The sequence below is a fragment of the Haemorhous mexicanus genome, chromosome 22, assembly GCF_027477595.1.
Source record: "Haemorhous mexicanus isolate bHaeMex1 chromosome 22, bHaeMex1.pri, whole genome shotgun sequence".
In the NCBI taxonomy this organism is placed as follows: domain Eukaryota; kingdom Metazoa; phylum Chordata; class Aves; order Passeriformes; family Fringillidae; genus Haemorhous; species Haemorhous mexicanus.
This window is the reverse complement of record NC_082362.1, coordinates 923,234-944,341: the sequence shown is the minus strand read 5'-3', so window position 1 is coordinate 944,341 and position 21,108 is coordinate 923,234. Positions and strand designations below refer to the sequence as shown.

Genomic DNA, 21,108 nt, shown 5'->3' with positions numbered 1-21,108 from the left:
GCCTAGGATAGTGGAAGGTGTCCCTGCCCATGGAACAAGACAAGTTTTAAGGTCCCTTCAAACCCAAACCATTCTATGATTCTCTAAATTAACTGAATTTAGCACTTTTAGCCTCATGGCTCTACTTACTGTGCAATGACAGGGGGTAAAAAGCTCCTCCCAAAAGCTTGTACTCTCAGAAAAAAATTTACACCCAATTATTGATAGTGGGGCCTTGGAAAAATGCTAAGATAAAACTCTGAAATGTTAAGCCTTGTGTTTTACCTGCGTAAGTAGTATAATTGCTAGATGTGATGATTGTTTAGTAATTAAAATAATTATTGTATAATCATAAGAAGAACAACGAGAAACTGTATGTTCCTAGTCTAAGGTGGCTATGCTTGGCTGAAATCTATGTATACTATAGAACAATGTAAGTTTAATAATTAACATGAAAGTTATATAACAGCAGAATATAAAAACATGTTCATCCCGAACTTATGTCGGAGTCAGATTTGAGTCTTTACCCCTGACACCCAGAGCTCTTCAATAAAAGCACCTGCATATAATCATTTCTCGTGATTATGTGTTCCTGAACGCTAACATTATGACTCAACTTCTTTCCTGCTTAACCTCTCAGTGGTCAGACAAAGGGAAGCCCTGGCCTTGCCATGATTTACAGCCTCATCCATCTACAATCTACAGGATCTTTTCCCAAAGGAAAAGCACAAGCATTAAGCAAACAGGAACATACCAGGGCTGGAGCCAGCACTAACAGAACAGCTCTGAGGGAACACTGGCCAGGTTGTCAGAAAAAGCTGCCTGGCAGCAAGAAGGATTAGCAACACTTCCCCAGGAGCTGGGGGATGAACTGTTAAAGTTCATGAATTACATGAACGAGAGTTAAAGTTTACAGAGCAGAGCTCTGGAAGCAAAGCCCCAGGGGCAGCAGGACAGGCAGCAATGCTGGCAGCTCCTCCCCTCGCTCAGCCTCCTCTGGCAGGGGCACTACTGACAGGAACCACGTGGGGATCTGGGGAGCTGGTGGGACACCAGGCTGCCCACAGGGATGGCACTCCTTTCCTTACAAAACAACTTTCCTGGAAGGCTGAAACACATGGGGAAGCAGAGATAGGGGGTCCACTCCACAGACATCCCTGAACACAAGCACAGGAGCAGAGGGCGCACTCTGGGGACTGTCCTCCTGCAGGAACACAGCTGTGGCTGTCACAATTCAGCTGTGACAGGCAGAGGCAGAGCTGCAATTTGCTGAGCCCAGGGATGAACACCCCATCAATTCCACAGCACCCCGGCCCTCGCTGCTGTCAGTCACCAACAGAGACAGCCTGGGGCACCTGCAGCAGAGAGACCTGAGAACTCAGAGTGAGCGAGCTGTGAACCAGCAAACAGCCCAACAGACAGAAAATCTTATTAAAAACAGCTGCCAGAGTCTACATAATCACAGGCTACACACCCACCCCAGCACTGCCCAGTGAAGCACAAAGAGCTGAGAGCAGCATGAGTGAGAAGGGAACAGGGCAATGCAGCTCCTGGCCATAACTGAAACATCAGCTGCCTGGGCACGAAAGGAAAATTGGGGCAGGTGCTCTCAAAAAGTGGCCCTAATGTCACAGAACCATGGAATGGATTGGGAGGGACCCTAAAGCTCACCCTGTTCCTCCCCTGCCATGGCAGGGACACCTCCCACTGTCCCAGGCTGCTCCAAACCCCGTCCAACCTGGCCTTGAACACTTCCAGGGATCCAGGGGCAGCCACAGCTGCTCTGAGCACCCTGTGCCAGGGTCTGCCCACCCTCCCAAGGAACAATTCCTTCCCAATATCCCATCCAGCCCTGCCCTCTGGTACTGGGAAGCCATCCCCCATGTCCTGGCACTCCTTTCTCCTTGTAGGTTCCCTTCAAAACAGGTGAAGTCCCTAAGAAGTTCTGACTGATTAAAAAAAAAAAAAAATCAGAAACTGGACTTTTCTCTCCTGAAGTAGAAACCCTTGTGAATTTTAAATAAAGAGGTGGAATCCCCACCTCCCTCCCTATGCTGTAGGATACAGATGGTCCCTGGTGTTATCCTAAGGCAGCAGCTCCCAGCTCCCACCTAAGCAAAGGAAAACAGACCTGCAACTCCATCCTCATGGAGGGAATTTTCCATTTCCCTTTGTGCAAAAAGTCATTGCTGAGATTTCTGGACATTTACAGCATTTAAATCCCAAACTCCTGCTGACAAGCAGTGACAGGAGCTTATGCTGCCATCCAAGTGCATCAGCCTGAAAGGGCACAGAGCATCTTCCATGAAATGCAGAAGCAAAAATCCCACCAACGTCATTTTCTTGTAGATTCAACATCAGCCCAAGTCCTCAAGGACAAGAAACCTCGAAGGTCACAACTTTCCAATGTATCTGCAGGGCTGCAGGGGGGTTCAGAGTGCTGCTCTGAGCTCCAGTAGCACTGCTCTGCTGAAGGGCAGCTTTTACAAGGTGCTGCTGAAGCACAGCTCCAACTCACACACTCACACACTGCTGAGGGACTCTGCCAGAGTTTGATTTGGGAGACTTCCTTGGACAAGCCAGGAAGAAGACTGATTTTCAAAGGCACCAAAGGAGTCAAAACTAACAATGTGTCTGTGTCCACCCAAAAGGGACTGCTTATACCTGAAAACTGAACCATATTTTCACATTTTATTTCTTTCTTCTGTGCTACAAAAATCCCAACTGAAGCCCACTTAACACAGTTTAACAATTATCCCAAATGCCCAAATTCAAACCAGTAAGATTTTCCATTCAGTTTCTTCTGCTGTCGCACACAGAGCAGGCAGCACACATCCTACCATACTCCTGCCATCTTTTGCAGATTCTTTTTCAACCGGCTCTGTAAAGACTTCTGCCCTTCATTGCCTTCTTTTCCATGAGTTCAGGACTAAAAGAATATTTCATTTCAACGGCAATTTTTCAAGTGGTCAAAAACCACAGAAACCTGGAGTGGTTTGGGTTGGAAGGGACCTTAAAGCTCATCCAGTGCCACCCCTGCCATGGCAGGGACACCTCCCACTGTCCCAGGCTGCTCCAAACCCTGTCTAGCCTGGCCTTGAGCACTGCCAGGGATCCAGGGGCAGCCACAGCTGCTCTGGGCACCCTGTGCCAGGGCCTGCTCACCCTCCCAGGGAACAATTCCTAATTCCCAATATCCCATCCAGCCCTGCCCTCTGGCAGTGGAAGCCAATTCCTCTGTTCTGCCCCTTCATCCCTTGTCCCCAGTCCCTCTCCAGCTCTCCTGAAGCCTCTTCAGGTCCTGGAAGGGGCTCTGAGCTCTCTCTGGAGCCTTCTCCTCTCCAGGTGATCACCCCCAGCTCTGCCAGCCTGGCTCCAGAACAGAAAGGGTCTGTTGCTTTGGTTTGTAGAATTTCAGGAAGTCTGCTCAAATTTGTCATTAGACGAGCAGGAAACTTAAAAAAATGCACAGCAAAAAGAAAACCATCTGAGAAATGTTGGACAAAGTTGGTGAGAAATGGTGAGCAGGAGGGCTCACCCAGGAGGGCTGGGCTGCTGCAGGGTCAGTCCTGACCATCTCCAGCAAAGGATGTGGTCAGGAAAAAACTGCAAATAAAAACACTCAGAGCTCTCAAATGCCTTTACTAAGAAAGTCACTGCCACACCACATGTTAGAGCCTGCAGACTGCACATCCAGACACAGGTTACATTAAAGTTATTTTAGGGGTTTTTTCCCCTTTTATCACTCACAAGCCTTACTCAGAAAATGCCTGAAGATCTCTTGTAATTTTGTTTAGCAATTGTAATCCCTTCCATTAGCCAGGGTTTAGAGAAAAAAGACTTGAACCCAGGAAAGGAAAAGGGTGAAGTGTCCCTATGGCAAATCCTGCTATTAATGAAGTAGTCCCCAAGAAGTTAAATTCAATTTCTTAAAGCTCATTTTAAAATGTAGACTCACATTGAATTCTGAGCCACAGTAGCACAGGTCAGAATCTGGCCCAGAGCAGCTGCTGCAGATAAGGGCACATTTTTCATAAAGAAATCCTTCACCCATTAAAAGCTGAAGCATTTGGAGCTGCCCACATCAGTTTTAACTGAAAGTCACATACTCAAATTTTGTTCCATTTGGTTAATATATCACGAATTATTTCTTCCTCCTTTAAAAAGTTCCTAGCTGTAGCACAAGGTTGCACATGACCCTTGGTCTGTAAACCTTAGGCCTTAAATACCCCATTGTCCACCGCCCAACTCCAACCAAACCCAGCTTCCTCAAGAGCTCCTTCCCCCAGGACCTGGAAGGTCTGGGCTTCCACAGCAGCCCTAGGCTCCAAGGGCTCCCAGGAAAGGCTAGAAGGGTGGGATTTACAGTGGCTAACCCAGGGTGACTTTTCAGGGACCAGTGCCAAAGGGGCCCAGGGACACAGAGGGACACAAACCGAACACTCTGGAGCAGGGTTTGGTTCCTGGAAACTCTCAGTGTGCTCCTCTCTCTTCACACTGCAAATAGCCTGTCAGCATCATTACACTGCTTGTTGTAGAAAACATGAGCATTCATCTCAAAATTGCATCAACAAATATGCTCAATTGATTGCTTCCAAACCCATCAAACAAGGAATCAGGACATTATTATTGCTATTACTCATGCCTGAAGTTTAGAAATGTGAAGGTTAATAAAGTCATTCCATTCCCTGGGAATGAGTGTAGATGGATCGGTCCTTTCAGCTGATCTCCCAGCTGGGGGAGATAATCCACACTAAGAACTGGTGTCCCTGTGATTAATGGCACCTTGCAAGCCACAAACACCATCAGAGTTTACTTTCCCTGACAAATCCACATCAGGGGAGGAATGCTGGAGGAAAGGCAAAGTGTGCCACAACTGTAAAACTCCAAAGTCCACCTCATTCTTACATGCATTAAAAACCATCAGCACATATTATGAGAGTTGGTAAAATCACGTGGAATTTGCTGTTGGATCAGCTACCAGTTAATATACTTGAATATATTACCAATGTCTACCCAACCCTGTGTCAGTTTGGGCTCAGACTCAGTGTGCAGAAGGCACCATCACCATGAACTGTGAAACTTCACACTCTGCAGCTCTTCAAAAATCCATCTCTTCTCTAGCTCAGTCTGTAATAGCTATAATTCAAGCTGGCAGAGAGGTTCTGGCATTCCCCTGGAACTCCTGAATCCATCTGCCTGGTTCAAGTGGCTGCAGGAATCCAGTACCTGCTTCAAGCCCTTTGTCAATACTTTACAAACCTGCAGAATACGGGGGGAATGCTGTAAGACAAATCTCAGCCTTGATTTCTGTCAAGGCAAACAACGAAAGACAGATGCAAACTTAAATAAAGATGACCAGCAGAGATGTGAGCAAGGATTTATTCAATCCCCCCACAGCCTCACTCTGGCATCCCAGAAAAGGCAGGACAATAAGGAATTCTGACTGTCTGTGCCTGCCTTACCTGCTAGTGAGCCTCACAACAGCCAATCCATGCAGAAGAGATGAAAGCTGGACCCAAAACCATTTCAAATCAACTACAATGCACAAGGCAGACCCTGCTGCTCCACATCCCATAGGCAGAGGGGTGAATACCCAACAATGACACCCATTGAACTTCTGCTGGAAAGTGTCAGGCACATTCCAGACCCAAGGAACTCTGAGGAGGAAGAACTGTCTGTGACATAACCCTGAAGATACCCAAGTTTCTCTCAGACTTGCTCACCTATGTGTGACTAGTTCAGATCCCAAAGACCAGAGCACTTGGCTGTGTGGGCAAGGAGTCCTGCAGGACAACAGGTTAGTTTAGGGAAAACAGCGGTGTCACATCCATTTTACATAGTCCAGCATGCCATGAGAGGGAAAATGACTAAAATGGCCAAAGGCAGAACGACTCACCTGGTACAGGAAACCTCTCAGAGCCTAGAAAGGGGATGGGACTTCAACAGAGGTGCCCTTAGGCACACTCAGAGCGAGCTCTCAGGCCCACACCAACACTTGACCCCTCAGGATTTGATCCTCTGCAGAAGGGCAGTGTTCAACTCTCACAGCAGAGCAGCTCTGCCAGCTCCTCCAAGGAAAAGGCTCAAAAGATCAACACCTGCAGGTTCCAGCTCCAGGTGAGTGAGTGTCTGTGCTCAGGCAGCAGCTGCCCCTCTGATCAAGGTGGCACATGGGCCACAGCCACAGCAATCTGATCTGCAGTCACAGGTACTGCAGAACACAAGTACATCCAACACTCTCCTGGCTGCAGCAGAACACCAGGAAGGCTGAGGAGAAAACAGTTTGGGTCCTGCCTCAGCCAAGGCACAGACAGCAGTGAACTTTCCCTGCCTGTATACAAACCCACACCACACTGACTCAGCACTGATTTCTTCCAGTGAACAGCAGAAAGTATTTTATAGCTGTGCTCACATTTTATTTGTAAACTGGCCTATGATACGTGGTTTTCCTGGGTTACACTGCTCCTCGATCACGATGTTGCTATAGTCTGTCAGTCAGGGAAAGCTCAATGCCAGTTCTTCACAGGAGTGCTGGCTGTCACCACGGCCCGGCAGGGCAGAAGCACCGCCCCGGAGCTGCCGCAGCACCCGGCTCCCTTTTGGCCGCTGACCTCTAGTGGAGAGCGCAGGACAGAGGAGACAGGAACAATGTTAATGCCCTCCATGAGGAACTGCGGTCCTTTCTCCCTCCAACGGGAAGCCAGAAGGTTCCCCAGCCTTTCCTGACGAGCTGCAGTGCACAGGCGATCCCGGCTCTGGGGCAGAGCCCTCTCACAGCAGCCAGCCTTGCCCCATCGCTGGGGCTGCTCTTCTCCTCACAGAGATGGCTACAAACAGCAGTGCTTGATTTACCTCCTTCCCCTCCCTGAGGGCAGCAACAGAGATCCCCCTGCTCCCCTTGTAAGCTCCTGCTCTCCAAGCACACACCCTCCTGCGAGCCATGGCCTGCCTTCAGGTAGCCCAGCAGTGCCACCTCAGCTCAGAGCACTGAGAACATTGTTGTATTTTCACAGAGTCACAGAGCAGTTTGGGCTGGCAGGGACCTGAGACCATCTCATTCCACACCCCTTCCACAGGCAGGGACACCTTCCATTGTCCCAGGCTGCTCCAAACCCCATCCAGCCTGGCCTTCAAGGGATCCAGGGGCAGCCACAGCTGCTCTGGGCACCCTGTGATAGGGTCCCATTTTGGGAAAGAGCTGTGAAAACCCCACAGTGCAGACACACCCACAGTAAGGAAGGTGTCACTACAGTCAGTTTGGTGAGAAGGGCATGGAGAGCAGCTCAATGGTGCACAGTGACAGCACCAGGCAAAGGGTACTGAGAGCAAAGGGGGGCAGCAGATGGGCTCGGAGTACATCACAGGCCACCCCTCCCCACCTCAACCAACAACTGCTCAGCCAGCAAAGACTGGGGAGCACAGCAAGGCCCTGCAGCTGCTCCCTGCCTCTAGTGCTTGGTGTCAGTGAGGTGAATGTGATACACCCCAGCTCAGACTGAGCACAGGAAAAGGACACCAACAGCAAGAGCCTGGGATGGAGCAGGAACTTGGGGCTGTGTGACAGGCCCAGTGTGTGAAGCACAGACCTCACCCTAGGTGAGGTGACCTAGGGCAGCAGTGAGCAAGGCAAGGTGCTCTGGCAGCTGGGTGGTGTTTCTGCTGCACCTGCAGCTCTGCTCCTGTCCCCACACCTGCATTTCAGTGACAACCCACAGGCAGTACAGGAACAGGACCTGTGTTCAGGCACTGCACTGGGAATCTCAGTGCAGAGATTTGCAGCCAGATCCAGTGTTAGCTCTGCAAGTAAATCTTCCCTCTGACTGGAAGTCACAGGTTACCACTACAGCAAGGTACAGAGTCAGTCTGTGACTACACCAACACTCCTCTAAAGATGTTCTTTTTGGGAACAGGTTCTTCCGTGGCTCGTATTTTACACTCCCGCTAACCAAACCCCACAGATTCATATCCAGCCAGTTACATTTTAATCAATACAGCTGCTCAGTGAACAAGACCTGACCATTCCATACCCCCTCTAACAGCAGTACCTTTGCTTTCTTCATGTGGCCCATGATATTGCCAAGATCTTCAACATCAATGACAGAATCTGTGCTTCCAGCTTCCTCCTCACTACTGGTTTCAAACAATTCCTCTGCCTGTGGGAGATAACAGGGAAAAAAGAATTTATCTCACTGTTAAATGTAAGACTAAGCTAACCAGTGAAATGAGCTCTCCTCATCAGTAAAGACCACTCAAAACAAGCAATAGCCTACCAAAAACCTGTAGGATGGATATGGAACCCTGAACCCCTTTAAACCCAAGTGCCTCACTGACAGCAAGATTTATTCCTCCTGTTCTGCAGCAGCCAGCACTCCCAAACCCAGCCAAAAGAACCACTTACTTTCCTATAAAATACAACCCAGCAATAACTTCCAACCCACAGTATATGGCTCGAGGGAGGATTAAAGTGCCATAGCAGCTCCGGGTCTTGCACTGGAGAGCAATAGAGAGGATTTCTTAGTCAAAATCTACAATCAATAAACACTCCAGAAGAGAAATGATTACAGGCAGATACACACAAAGAACATACAGGATTTGCTCAGGTAACACACCCCCGCTGCCTTTGGAAAACCCTGGGATGCAGGCAGAGCAGCTGAGCTTCACCAGGCTGCAGCTTGATGACTCACATTGAACTGAAGAGTCCCCCTGGCCATGGGACGAGGCAAAGGCTCTGCTGAGAACCCACCCTGGTTCACTGGAGCATCTGACCCCAGCCAGGAGCAAGACTCCCTCATCACACAAATGCCATCGAGCCTGGCTCCATGACTAATTCTTTGGTCCTTCTTTCGGATGGCTCATTCTACTTGTTATTGCCATGGGATCTCACCTCTCCTCTCCCCCTGCTCCAGAACAAGTAGCAGGCTCCCACAGCAGCCCTCTGGACTGCAGGAAGAAGGGGAGAAGTCAAACAGTGCTCCAAATAAAATAAGGCCTCAAGGATTTTGGCTGTACCTCAGTATTGTCCTGTTCTGATGTCCCATGTTCACGGTCCAAGCTTTCCTTGCTCTGCTTCCCTGAAGATTTGCACTTCCCCTTCTTGCACTTCCCCCTGCAGGGCTTCTTTTCCCCTCTGCAGAGTGCCTGGAGCCGAGTGAGGAATTTGTCTTTCCAGGCCTCAAAGTCAGCTTCAATGCTGCCATGCTTGCTCTGGGCCACATTGCAGTCCCCCTCAGCCCGAGCCATGATCCTGCTGGCACTGAGCATCCACAGCCACCTGTCCATCCTCCTTCCAACCTAGGACAGGAGGAAGGGTTGGAAAGGAAATTAAACCAGGGCCAAGTGCAAGCAGCCAACCATAAAAGGAAGGATCAGCCCTGGGAAGAGCCAGTGAGCTGCATGACACTGCAGGGCAGAGACCTGGGGAGTCCCTCTCAGGTGCTGGCTCAGCACAGACACAGGGCAGCCTGAACAGCACCACACCCCCTCAGACTCCATTGGAAAATCCCTCTGCCACCCCTGGGGTGCAGGCTCTAGGAACAGATTGCTCTATGTGGTGCTTGTTGGTCAGAACAGTCATGTATGTGACACACAGCCCCAGCTCTGAACACAACCTGTGACAAGTGATGCCATTTTTCTGTGTGAGATGAGACCAATGACCAGGCAGAGATTCTGCCATAGTACACATCAGGGAATAAAGCTAAAACCCACATCATAAAAAGGAGCCACGTTTAGAAGGCAGCAAGAGCAAGAGTTTACAGTGCTCTGCCCTCCGGTGACTGCAGAAAGTTTTCAAAGCTGGGAAATTAACTCAGTAAAGATTTACCAAATGTGTTACCACACCTCCCAGTGCCTGTGGGACTCATTTTCCGTTTGAAATCCAATTGCTTCAAAGCTGAACTGCCCAGGTGGCCAAGACGGCCAACGGCACTGGCTTGTACCAGCACTGGTGTGACAGCAGGACCAGGACAGTGACTGTCCCCTGTGCTGGCACTGCTGAGGCACCTCCAGTCCTGGGGGCAGTTTTGGGCCCCTCACCCCAAGAAAGACAGCAAGGGGCTGGAGCATGTCCAGGGAAGGGAGCGGAGCTGGGAAGGGTCTGGAGCCCCAGGAGCAGCTGAGAGAGCTGGGAAGGGGCTCAGACTGGAGAAAAGGAGGCTCAGGGGGGCCCTTGTGGCTCTGCACAACTCCTGCCAGGAGGGGACAGCCGGGGGGGTCAGGCTCTGCTCCAGGGAACAGGAGGAGAGGGAACGGTCTCTCTGGCTGGGCTCAGGTTGGACATCAGGAGGAATTTCCCCATGGAAAGGGTGCTCAGGCACTGGCAGGGGTTGCCCAGGGAGGTTTGGAGTCCCCATTCCTGGAAGTGCCCAAGGAAGGCCTGGATGTGGCACTCAGAGGTCTGGGCTGGGGACAAGGTGGGGATCAGGGACACAATGATCTTGGAGGTTTTTTCCCAAGCTCAATGGCTCTGAGATTCTGCCCATGCCCTAAACCCAGCGCCTCACCCAGTCAGCAAAACAGCTGCAATCTCGCACAGAGCACCAGCCTCACACAGGTTGGATGCACTTCATGCAGCTGGGGGTCTGAGGAGCAGAAGCCAAGAAGAGGCTCGAGGGACACTCACTGTGTTGTAGTGGTCCACATAGGCCGAGTTCCCCAGCCCGAACACGGCATATCTCAGGCCCTGCAGGAAGCTCTTCCCAACACGGAAATCATTGGCTGCCTCTTCCAGCCACCTGCAGAACCAGACTGCACTCTCTGGGGGCTGCCCCTCGGTGTAGGTGGCCACCAGGAACACACAGATGTTCCTGCTGCTTGTCTGGTCACACAAACAGGACAGGAGGGAAAAAAAAGAAATCACTGCATTTTCCAGCACCTTCTTCTAAAGCAAAGATTTACAGCACCCAGGCAGCTGGGAGAAATCAAAAGACAAGGCTGTCTCCTGCTGGGGTGGGATGGTGCAGGCGACAATCCCAAGGGTGTTGAACAATCTGCACAGCACCTTAAATTAGCAGAGAGAGGTCAAGCTGAACAGGGACACAGTGACAGAGCAAAACTGGACATGGAGCCCCATCAGCAGCTTCCTGACCCAACTCCTTCATCAGGGAAGTGCCTCATGGATAAACAGTTCAAACTCCTCAACCTCACATTTACAGGTGTGTTAGGGGAAGTATCAAATGATGGCAATTCATACTGACACCTGAAGGAATTCCCAGCATGCAGTTTCCACCAAAATTTTTTGTTAGGATTAATTAAAACTCTCAAGAAGCAACTATCAATATTCACAGAAGAAAAACCCATCAAGGATTACTACACATAAATACACCTCACAAGGAGTTTCTATCTTAAAAGCCTCTAAAAGCTGCAGAGCGTGATCACCTTCCTGTTCTGGTTCTGAACCTTGCCCAGGTGTACAGAGCACCTGGGGCAGCCACTCTCACCCAGCTCACCCCTGAGTTACAGAACTGGCTCATACAGAGTCACTGTCATAGCAAAATGTCCAACTGGTGCTTTGAAATTCTCAAAATGTAGGTATTTTCTGCTGAGGACGGATGGGCTACATTTGCATAGGGAAGCAATTCATCACAAAGCTTTGGGGATTTCCAGAACAAAGAAGAGAAACACAAGAGGAAAACAGCCTTGATAACCCCAGGAAAAAAAATGTATTTGTTACTGGTGTTTATGCCATACCCACCTCCTCTACTAAACCATCTTCTGGATCATAGTCTTCCATGTTAATGACATCCACAGGCAAATTAAGGGAAGTAACAGCTTCAGCCAGAGCTTTGGCAAATCTCTGAACAAAGAAACATTGGAAGTTATCAATTACTTCAAGCCCCATAAGCCCTGCTGTGCTCAGCCACAAGACCTCTCCGTGCACAGGAAGAATAATGACACAGGAGGCCTGGACACTGGCACTGCAATTCCTCACATTAAAACAAAAATGGAGTACACTGGCTGAGAGTTACAACATTATAATGTCACAGTTACACACACAAATTACATTTCTTCATGAGAAATCACCAAACCCAGCAAAGTTTTCTCTCTACAAAGAGAGAAAATTAAAATTATAGTGCAAGAGTGAACTTCTAGTTTTATAATCAATCTCTACTGCATGTCTTGCTTAAAGGGAGTAGAAAAATTGCTATTTTTATTTAATTTTTAACTTATCTTGCATGTTGGGCAATGATTGTAAGAAGCTAATGAATGTGCTGATGAACTCCCAGATCTGTACCCATAGCAGAGTTTTAAGGCAAGCAAGATTCCCAGATCCCAACAATATTTCAAAGCAATTTCACGAATGTACAATGAAAGTACAGATACCTTTGCTGTGCCAGTCTGAGAGCCGTAGAAGATCTTCACTCCAGCAACATGGATCCCCTGTGCCTGACAGGGGGCACATCCATTTCCCAGTTTGTCTGATGTTCCCTCAGGGGAAGAGGGACTTCCATGGGATTGCTCACCCTATGAAACAAGAGCTGTGTCATATTCCTTCTCCAAGGGCTGTCAAACCAAGAGCACCTAAAACTCAAATCCTGGGGGCACTCTCAGCAAGTCAAAGCATTCTGGTTCCTCTCACACCCAGACAAACAAAGCAGGACCTGTTTTCCTGACTAAGCCACGCTATAACACCCACTTGTCCAGGAGGTAACAGGATCCAGCTGAACCTCCCAAGTCCTGCAGGAGATCTCTACCCACCTGCAGGAGGAGGTTTTCAACTCCTGAATGGCCAAATTCCCTCCCATCCCAAAACCAGCCCAACCTTGTCATTAGCATCATGAAAACATGAAGGTGCAAACACTGGGCACAAGCAGAGGGCTTTACCTGGAGTGACAGAGCAATCCAGGGGGACACATTCTCCCAGGAACAGTGTGAGGTGTGCCCTGCTGAGCTCTGCCCTGACATCAGACCAACAAGAGCATTTAGTGACCCACAGACACAAACAAGCCAGGCTGAGGATCATAACCAGATAACCAAACTACATCTGGGATTTGCAACATTCTCAGCGGGCCCATGGCAGGTGCCTTTATCCAGTAACTACTCACTTCCACCCAGGTTTTTGGGGTCTCTCAGAGAGAAGTGCTGACAGGCTCAGTTACCTTCCTTTTGGCTCTGGTGGTGATGAACTGAATGACAATCCAAAGGCTGATCCCAAAAGCAACAGCAGAATAGATGTAAAATCTGTGCAGCCATATGGACACCAGGCAAGTATGGAAGTAGCTCCACATATCCATTGAGACATCTAAATCTGGAATGTCACAGGTGCCTACAGAGTGAATACGGAATGAGCACACACAAAATAATCGCACAGTACCCACAGCCTCACATTTTCAGCTATTGCCCAGGCTTTGCAGAAAACAGCTTCTGGCTAAAGACAAAGCACTAAAATTGAATCAAGAAGCCTTCACCTCCTCAGCTGCGTCAGATGAGCTCCAAGCTAGCATTGCATACTGTCAGAGGGAAACTCTGGGTTTTTCCTTGCTAGGGCAGTTCTGTTACAAGGAAAAGCAGAAAATACCTGTGCTGTCCAAGTGCCTGAAAGGGAAAATGTCCTCGTGAAACATCCAGTGGATCATACTGGCTATAGTTTTACACAAACACAACAAATGAAAGTTCTCTGGAATGAGAAAGGTCCAGTCCAAGGGGGAAATCACCTGCACAGAACTTTATGCTGAACGCAACACTTGCTTACACACATTTGATGTCACATTGATTACAGAGTTTCAAGGGCAGATTGACACATGGATTGAATTAGAAACACTTTGACAGAATTCTTTGATGCAAGTGAAGCTCGATTTGGAACCACTGAGATGTGTCAGGTTGGTTCAGAACATTCAGGGCACAGTAAGCCAGGGCACAGCCAGGAATGCACCTGCAGGGTGTCTGGGAATATCTATTTCATATGGAATATTCAGAAATCCAAAAGGGCTGGTTTGTGATATTTATTGACTGAGGAACAGAGCCCTTCTACTGTCATCTGCAGCTCAGATCTTGTTTTTGCAGATATCAGTCGAGAGCACAGAATGCAAGTATTTCCAAGAGGCTGGAAACTTATACAGGCTGGTACTCAAGTTACCAGAGCAAAGGCTTAAGGGGATGCCCTACAGCCCTCCAGCAGCAACACTGAGACTCACAATAGAGAAGAGCCAAGAGCACTTGCCCAGTGCTCCCAGTTTTACCTAAATCAGCTATAGGGATTCCCTTAACCTCTATACAACTTCCTCAAATGCAAGAGATGCTACATATATTGAAGAGAATTTTAGCTCCAAAACAGGCACGCACACACGTGCTCACTATTATCCCCTACACAACTACACACCCCCAATGGTTATCACCCCACAAACACACACACCCCTCACCCTCGTGGTTATTCCTCCTCTCATGGTTAATGCCCCTCTCTCCTCCAAATACCCCACGGTTTTACCCCACCTTCTCCTGCTTCTCACGGTTATCATCCCACCACCCTCACCATTATTAAACACCCCCCACCTCAGAGTTACCAACCCCGTATACCACGTACAGTTAATAAATACCTCCACGGTCATTACCCCCACCCCCCTCCAAAGCACCCTCTCACACTTACAACCGCTCACACACACGGTCGTTATATACCCCCCTCACGGTTATCAGCCCATACACACACTATTATCCCACACACTCGGTTATCAGCCCATACACACAGTTATTAACCCACAAGCACGGTTATTATATCCCCCTCCTCACGGTTACCACGGACACGGTTATTCTGTTCGCCCCATCACGGCCCGGTTCTCCCCCCCCCAGCACTGACCCCGCTCCCCGCCCGGCTCCCCTCAGGCCGTCATGCGCGGCTCCCGCCCCTTCCGCCCGTGCCGCCGTTCACTGCCGGGCCGGGCCGGGGGCGGAGCAGGCGGCCGCCGCCATGTCCATCTTCACCCCCACCAACCAGATCCGCCTCACCAATGTGGCCGTGGTGCGAGCACGGCGCGCCGGGAAGCGCTTCGAGATCGCCTGTTACCGCAACAAGGTCATGGGCTGGCGCAGCGGAGCGTGAGTGCCCGGGAGCCGGCGGGGAGGCGGCTCGGGCTCGGCGTGGGGCCCGGGGAAGGGCCCGTGTGGGGACCCGGCTGTGAGGGGGTCGTACCGGGCACCCTGCGTGGGCGCTTGGTAGCGGCGCGGGAGGGGAGCCCGTGTGAGGACCGGGAAGGGTCTGGGGCGTGGGAGGGGGGTCGGCAGTGACTGTGCAGGACCTGGCTGCGGGGCTGGGGATCGTGCGCGGCCCCGGCCCCCCGATCTGACCCCGGGAGGAGGCGCGGGGCCGGTAACGGGAACGCCGTGCCCGTGCTTGGGCAGCGACGCCTCTGTGCTGGAAGGTTCCAGCTGTGCTGAGTCAGCCCGGGGCAACGGGAGCTCTTTCTCCTCGCTGAACACAGCTGTGCTGCTGGCATTGCTTCTTTGCTGGAGAGGGGCTTTGGGCAAGGCATGGAGTGCCATGACAAGGGACAATGTTTCACTCTGATAGAGGGCAGGGATGCATAGATGAAATATTGGGAAGGAATTATTCCCTGGGAGGGTGGGCAGGCCCTGGCACAGGGTGCCCAGAGCAGCTGTGGCTGCCCCTGGATCCCTGGCAGTGCCCAAGGCCAGGCTGGATGGGGTTTGGAGTAGCCTGGGACACTGGAAGGTGTCCGTGGCCATGGCAGGGGAGGGACTGGCACCATTCTGGGATTATTCTGAGTTTTCTACATTTATCTTAATCTCTAGGGAGAAAGATCTCGATGAGGTCCTGCAGACACACACAGTGTTTGTCAATGTCTCCAAAGGCCAGGTGGCAAAGAAGGAAGATCTAGTTAAAGCATTTGGAACAGATGACCAGACAGAAATCTGTAAGATGGTAGGTTTCACACACTTTGCTTTATAAAAGATGTGAGAAGATTTAGTCATGCAGTTAGGTTGGTTTGTACTGAAGGGTGTTTCTAGAATGCTGCTATAGGTGAAAGGGTTGCTTGTTAAGAAATGGGTAAAAAGGAGTTGTAGCTCTGTTTTATAGTTTTTAAATTTGGCATATGCATGTGGCTGGGAAGAATTCTAACACACAACTTGCATGCACCAATGTGTCTGGGCACCGCCAGCACTGAAGAGTTCCTCACATAAGATAAGTTATTAAGAATGCAAAAAAAAAAAGAAGAGGACAGTGGCTTACTTTGGAGAGCTCACTTAGATGTTAGTAACAGATCTAATTTCTTAGTCCTAACTGGTGGGATATGAACCATGGACTTGCTGTGGTTGATAAGATTTCAGTAAATCTCTTGAGTCAGCATTGCCCTGGCAGCCAGGATGGACATCCCTCTCCTGGGGTCACCAGGCCCAGTATCAACAGCTGGGCCAGGGAAGGAATTGCCCTACTCTGCTCTGGGACAGTTTTGGGTGCCACAATATAAGAGAGATCTGAAGCTGTCAGAGTCCAAAGAAAGCTACAAAGAAAGTGAAGGGCCTGGAGGGGCCACACAAGGAGCAGCTGAGGGCACTTGGTCTGTTCAGCCTGAGGAGACTGAGGTCAGACCTCATGGGGGCCTGCAGCTCCTCCCAAGGAACAGCTCTGATCTGTGCTCTGTGTGACAAGGACAGCACCCAGGGAAGGGCTGGAACTGTGCCAGGGCAGGTTTATGTTGTATTTTAGGGAAAGGTTCTTCCCCCAGAGGGTGCTGGGCACTGCCCAGGCTGCCCAGGGAATGGTCCCAGGCCCGAGGCTGCCAGAGCTCCAGGAGCTCCCAGGGATGCCCAGGCTGGGATTGTTGGGGTGTCTGGGCAGGACCAGGAACTGGACTGGATGATCCTTGGGGGGTCCCTTCCAGCTTATGATATTCTGTGATTCTTTGAAATCTGTGCTTCTCTTCCTGCTGTTTAGTATTTCTGGGGTGAGTTTTTTGTCTGAAGCCTTTCCAATGCTGTCTGTTGTAATGATTCACATTATTAATTTGATTATTGTTTGCTGCGCTTCAAATCTCACCCAACCTTTCAAGCAGCTGTCAAATTTAAGAAAGTTACTCAAAGTTGTCAAATTTAGCTTGTCAGTCTTAAATCCAGGATGTTTATTAACGGATTTCTGTGGATAAAACAGATTTTGTCCAAAGGGGAGCTGCAGGTGTCGGACAAGGAGCGGCACACACAGCTGGAGCAGATGTTCCGGGACATCGCCACCATCGTGGCTGACAAGTGCGTGAACCCCGAGACCAAGAGGCCCTACACAGTGATCCTCATCGAAAGGGCCATGAAGGACATCCATTACTCTGTCAAACCCAACAAGAGCACAAAGCAGCAGGTGAGTTTCCTGCAGTATCCTGCTGCAAGGTGCTGCCATCCAGTGTAATTCCTTGGGTCTCAGCCACAGAGGGATCAGCAGAGCACTGGGATCTGAGGCCTGCACAGGGATTACTCAGCCATCTGGCAGCTGAGTGCTGCAGAGAAGCAGCTCCTGAAACTCTGGCAATTTGTTTGCTAAGAATTCAGGGAGGGGAGAAAGAAAGGAAAAAAACCAACAGTGATGCAGAAATAAAAGGTTTATGATTTATGCTAATTGAGGTGGTATATCAGGTTTGCATCTGAGCAATGTCGGTTTGTGGTGTTTTGCAGTATAGCTATATAATTTTATTTCAGACAGCTTTTAAGTGTTCAAAGTGATCACAAGTGACAAGTCAGCCTTTTCTTGTTCATCTGTCAAAAAAGCGTGATAGCAATCTCCCTGCAGCAGAGCAGCAGTGCCCAGCACTGAGAGATGGCTCTGAAGCTGGGGAAAAGGTTTGAGATTTGGATCTGGGTGCTGGGTTTTAAGCAGGTGTACAAGTGGTCTTTTTCTTGTCCAACAGGCCCTGGAAGTGATCAGGCAGCTGAAGGAGACCATGCAGATTGAACGTGCTCACATGAGGCTGAGGTTTATCCTGCCAGCAAAGGAGGGCAAGAAACTGAAAGAGAAGCTCAAGCCACTGATTAAAGTTACTGAGAGTGAAGACTTCCAGGAGCAGCTGGAAATGGTGAGCAAAAAGCAGTCCCTGGGCTGAATTCATATATGAAAGCTGTTTAGATAAACTGAAGGCTTGCCAGAGATCATGAATGAGAGCTGCAGTTGGGAATTTTTAATTTCACACAATCCTAGTGATGTGGGCATGGAAGCAGCCTTTGGCATCCAGAGGTTGCTGCTCCAAGCTGAGGAGTGCACAGTGCAATTCCTCTTAGCAGTGATGATCCTGAAACACTAATAAGTCTCTCCCATATGTGGAATGTTATTGTTATTTATTTGGTGGCTTCTGTCTAGATTTTAAGGGTGGCTAATTATTTTTTATTCAAGTTGGTGTGTGGTAAAGCAAAATTTGGTATTAAAATCTTCATACAAACAGATTCGAATCCAGCAATCCCAACTGGCAAAAGCCATGTCCAGCATGGGGAACTGTAACTGTAGAGCTCTGTGGAAAGTTTGCTGCCAGACAGAGTTTGTCAACTCTTCAGAGTCCTGCTCAGTAACTAACTAGGATTGTTTTAATGAAAGTGAATGTTAGGCCTTGGGTAGGGGCTGATGAAATAAATCCAAACGTTCTTGGCTGACTGATGAAATGTGGAACATTCCAGGTGTGCCTTATTGACCCAGGCTGCTTCAGGGAGGTTGACGAGCTGATCCGCAGTGAGACAAAAGGGAAAGGATCCCTGGAAGTGCTCAGTCTGAAGGATGTGGAGGAAGGAGATGAAAAGCTTGAATAACAAAATCTTCCTGCAGCAGATCTGCTTCAACACCCTCCCCGCAGTGACTGGTGTAGCCACTCTTCTGTTAGGCCTTCATGGTTTTTTCCAATCTCTTGCTGCCAAATATTTTCTGACACTAATCCTTTGGGATTTTTTCCATGCAGTGTGGGTTGGGGTTTTTTTTATCATTTACACTTGCTTGGTTTACAGATGTCTTTGCCTATAAGAAGATTTTGTGTCAGAGTTGCACTAATAAGGACTGAGTTAGGGTGTGGTAGGGTGGTTACTCTGGCTTTGCTTTAGTTTCAGGGTTGCTGTTGAAGTGTGCTTGAGCGATTTGGTGCGAATTGTTTGTACCTTCAGGTTGTCAGTGTTGTGTGGGAGATTGCACTGGTCACTGAGGAGTGGCTTTGTGTGTGAGGAGAGGGACCTTAAGAAAAGAGAGCTGCATTTTCACTTCTAAACAGGTGCAGGGTGGATCATGTCTAAAAATCAGTCTCTTGGCAGCGTGAAAACTGACTTAGACTTCCATAATTGGCTACTTGGTAATTAAAGTACTTCAAAGGACCATTCATAAAGAATTCCTTCACTGGCTATAGCAGCACTTGCTGACGTAGAGATGATGTTCTCCAAATAACTTATTTGTAGAATATATTTAGCTACATTAATAAAAACAAATGATCATCTATTTATATATTATAGATACAGAAAGAAATGAGACACTTATTTTTCTTAATAGTAGAGGAGATATCCCTGGCTGGGGCAGTGCTTTTGTAGGCTGAGGGAGTAGCCTGTGCTTGAGAGCTGCTGCTTTCACATGATAAAATGAATCTCAAACAGGCAGTGGTGGCCTCTGGCCATGGAGCCAGACAGGCTTTTGTTGGACAGTAATTCCCAGCAGGAATTGTTTGTGTGTGCCCCTTTGCTTTTAAGTGCAACAGAACAATTCTGGCAGCTGTCCTTTATCCTTTGTCTTTTTTTTTTTTTTTGCTGCTCTCTAATCCATGCACGGAATTACCAGCCTGCTCCTGAGGCATGGGATATAGTTCTTGCTAATTCTGTTAAATCTTGCTGCTGCTGTGTTAAACAAACAATTTAAAGTTGAACTGGGGTATTGCAAAGAAAAGGGGAAGAGAGGACAACAATGGGGGAAGGAGATACTAAAAATACAAAACACCAGGCAAAGCAGATATGGTTTAGTGACTAAAAGCTAAATCAGCAGGAGTTTGAGGAGCCTTTAATATGACATTCCTGTTTCCATGCAGATAGCTGGCAGCAGGTGAGGAGCTGTGGGCCAGCCGGGAAGATCTCTCCCAGGTGAGCATGGTGCTCTTTGGTTGCTATTGCCTTCCAGAGACTTCCCCCTTCTGTGACAGTTAAACAGAGCTGGGTTTGTGCTGCTGACCTTTCTTCTGCACCTTTAACTCATTGTGAATTTCCTGGAATTTCGTCAGGGAGAGTGGAAATCAGCTGGAGGAGGGGAGGTTTGGCATGTGAGGTGGCTGCAGGGCTGGAACCTCAGTCCAAGGCTGCCCCTTGGGAGTGGATTTCTGCAGCAGCCAATTTGTGTGCACTCATGCAAGGCCAGGATCAATTTCTTCAGCAGCATTTTGGAAGGATCTGCCTCTCTAGAGCCTGAGTTTTGCTGAGGGCAGGTGAAACAGAGATTCTTGAACCACTTTATCCATTTTAAAATGCTTTTGTTTGCTCCCAGGGGTTTAAATGCTGCCTAGGAAATTCAGGGGTGTAGTGACTGGATATGCCATGTGGACAGGGCTCGGTGCGGAGAGCTCTGTGTGCACAGGCAGCTCCCATGGGTACCACCCTGGGCTGCTACCTTCATGTGCCCCTCTCTCCAGACACACTTTGGGAAGCACTGAAGATGATCATGTTGATATTTAGCTCGTCACTGGAAATTAGCACTAACATGCAATTCATAAATATGCAGATAAGATGCTGAGCAAGAGCCTCAGAGGATATTGTGTCAATACCTTATTTCACAATTCTTTTATTTCTTGGTTTGCTGTGTTTAACACCTTGAGCACAACAGGATGGCAGCAGGTTAAAGATCTGGAGTTCCAGAACTGAATCTAAGCTGATTCATGAGCTTGGTGCTCAGAAGGCAATTTCTTTATAAAGTCTTTTTCTGCAAATCCAAACATTAAGGATTTTCTCTTCTAGAGGGAGCTTGAGTCTATTTATGGACAAATAAAGATACATGCTGGCATTTCTTGTTATGTTTGTAGTTCAGCAAGAGCATATGGTGAGCATCAGAATAAAGCTCAGGATTGGTAACTAGTTTGTCTTTGCCCATTCCAACAAGACACAACCATTTCCTTCCCAACCATTTCCTGGCTAATTAACTGGAATTTTCAGATACGCAGGCATTTAAATAAGCTGGCAGCTTCCAGGACAGCA

At 48.9% G+C, this 21,108-nt stretch overlaps 2 protein-coding genes across 10 annotated transcripts in view; one reads left to right on the top strand and one right to left on the bottom strand.

The window, feature by feature from the left end:
* TYW1B (tRNA-yW synthesizing protein 1 homolog B) overlaps positions 1 to 14,826 on the bottom strand; it is a 106,308-nt gene extending 91,482 nt beyond the window's left edge. Inside the window, exons 1-7 of one of the 9 annotated variants that reach the window (XM_059866163.1) lie at positions 14,768 to 14,826; positions 13,077 to 13,243; positions 12,301 to 12,441; positions 11,672 to 11,773; positions 10,601 to 10,795; positions 8,992 to 9,273; positions 8,028 to 8,135 (exon numbers count right to left, since the gene is read on the bottom strand). In XM_059866163.1, coding sequence (XP_059722146.1) covers positions 8,028 to 8,135; positions 8,992 to 9,273; positions 10,601 to 10,795; positions 11,672 to 11,773; positions 12,301 to 12,441; positions 13,077 to 13,211 — 963 coding nt within the window. In that variant the 5' untranslated portion in view covers positions 13,212 to 13,243; positions 14,768 to 14,826. Of the gene's footprint in view, positions 1 to 8,027; positions 8,136 to 8,380; positions 8,476 to 8,991; positions 9,274 to 10,600; positions 10,796 to 11,671; positions 11,774 to 12,300; positions 12,442 to 13,076; positions 13,244 to 13,385; positions 14,087 to 14,671 lie in introns of those variants that run through there. The other 8 variants (XM_059866157.1, XM_059866159.1, XM_059866158.1 and 5 more) reach the window with 8 other exon arrangements.
* Positions 14,827 to 14,835: 9 nt separating this feature from the next.
* SBDS (SBDS ribosome maturation factor) lies at positions 14,836 to 20,985 on the top strand. The gene is made up of 5 exons (XM_059866169.1): positions 14,836 to 15,006; positions 15,721 to 15,850; positions 17,078 to 17,278; positions 17,823 to 17,987; positions 18,580 to 20,985. Exons 1-5 carry the CDS (start codon positions 14,879 to 14,881, stop codon positions 18,706 to 18,708), a joined length of 753 nt encoding a protein of 250 aa, XP_059722152.1. The 5' UTR covers positions 14,836 to 14,878; the 3' UTR covers positions 18,709 to 20,985.
* Positions 20,986 to 21,108: the final 123 nt, after the last annotated feature.

Bases quoted from the DNA above. Each gene is read 5' to 3' on its own strand.
- SBDS (XM_059866169.1), top strand. From the start codon at position 14,879: ATGTCCATCTTCACCCCCACCAACCAGATCCGCCTCACCAATGTGGCC. The intron at 15,007-15,720 runs GTGAGTGCCCGG...CTTAATCTCTAG, and splicing joins ATGGGCTGGCGCAGCGGAGC to GGAGAAAGATCTCGATGAGG. The intron at 15,851-17,077 runs GTAGGTTTCACA...TGGATAAAACAG, and splicing joins AGACAGAAATCTGTAAGATG to ATTTTGTCCAAAGGGGAGCT.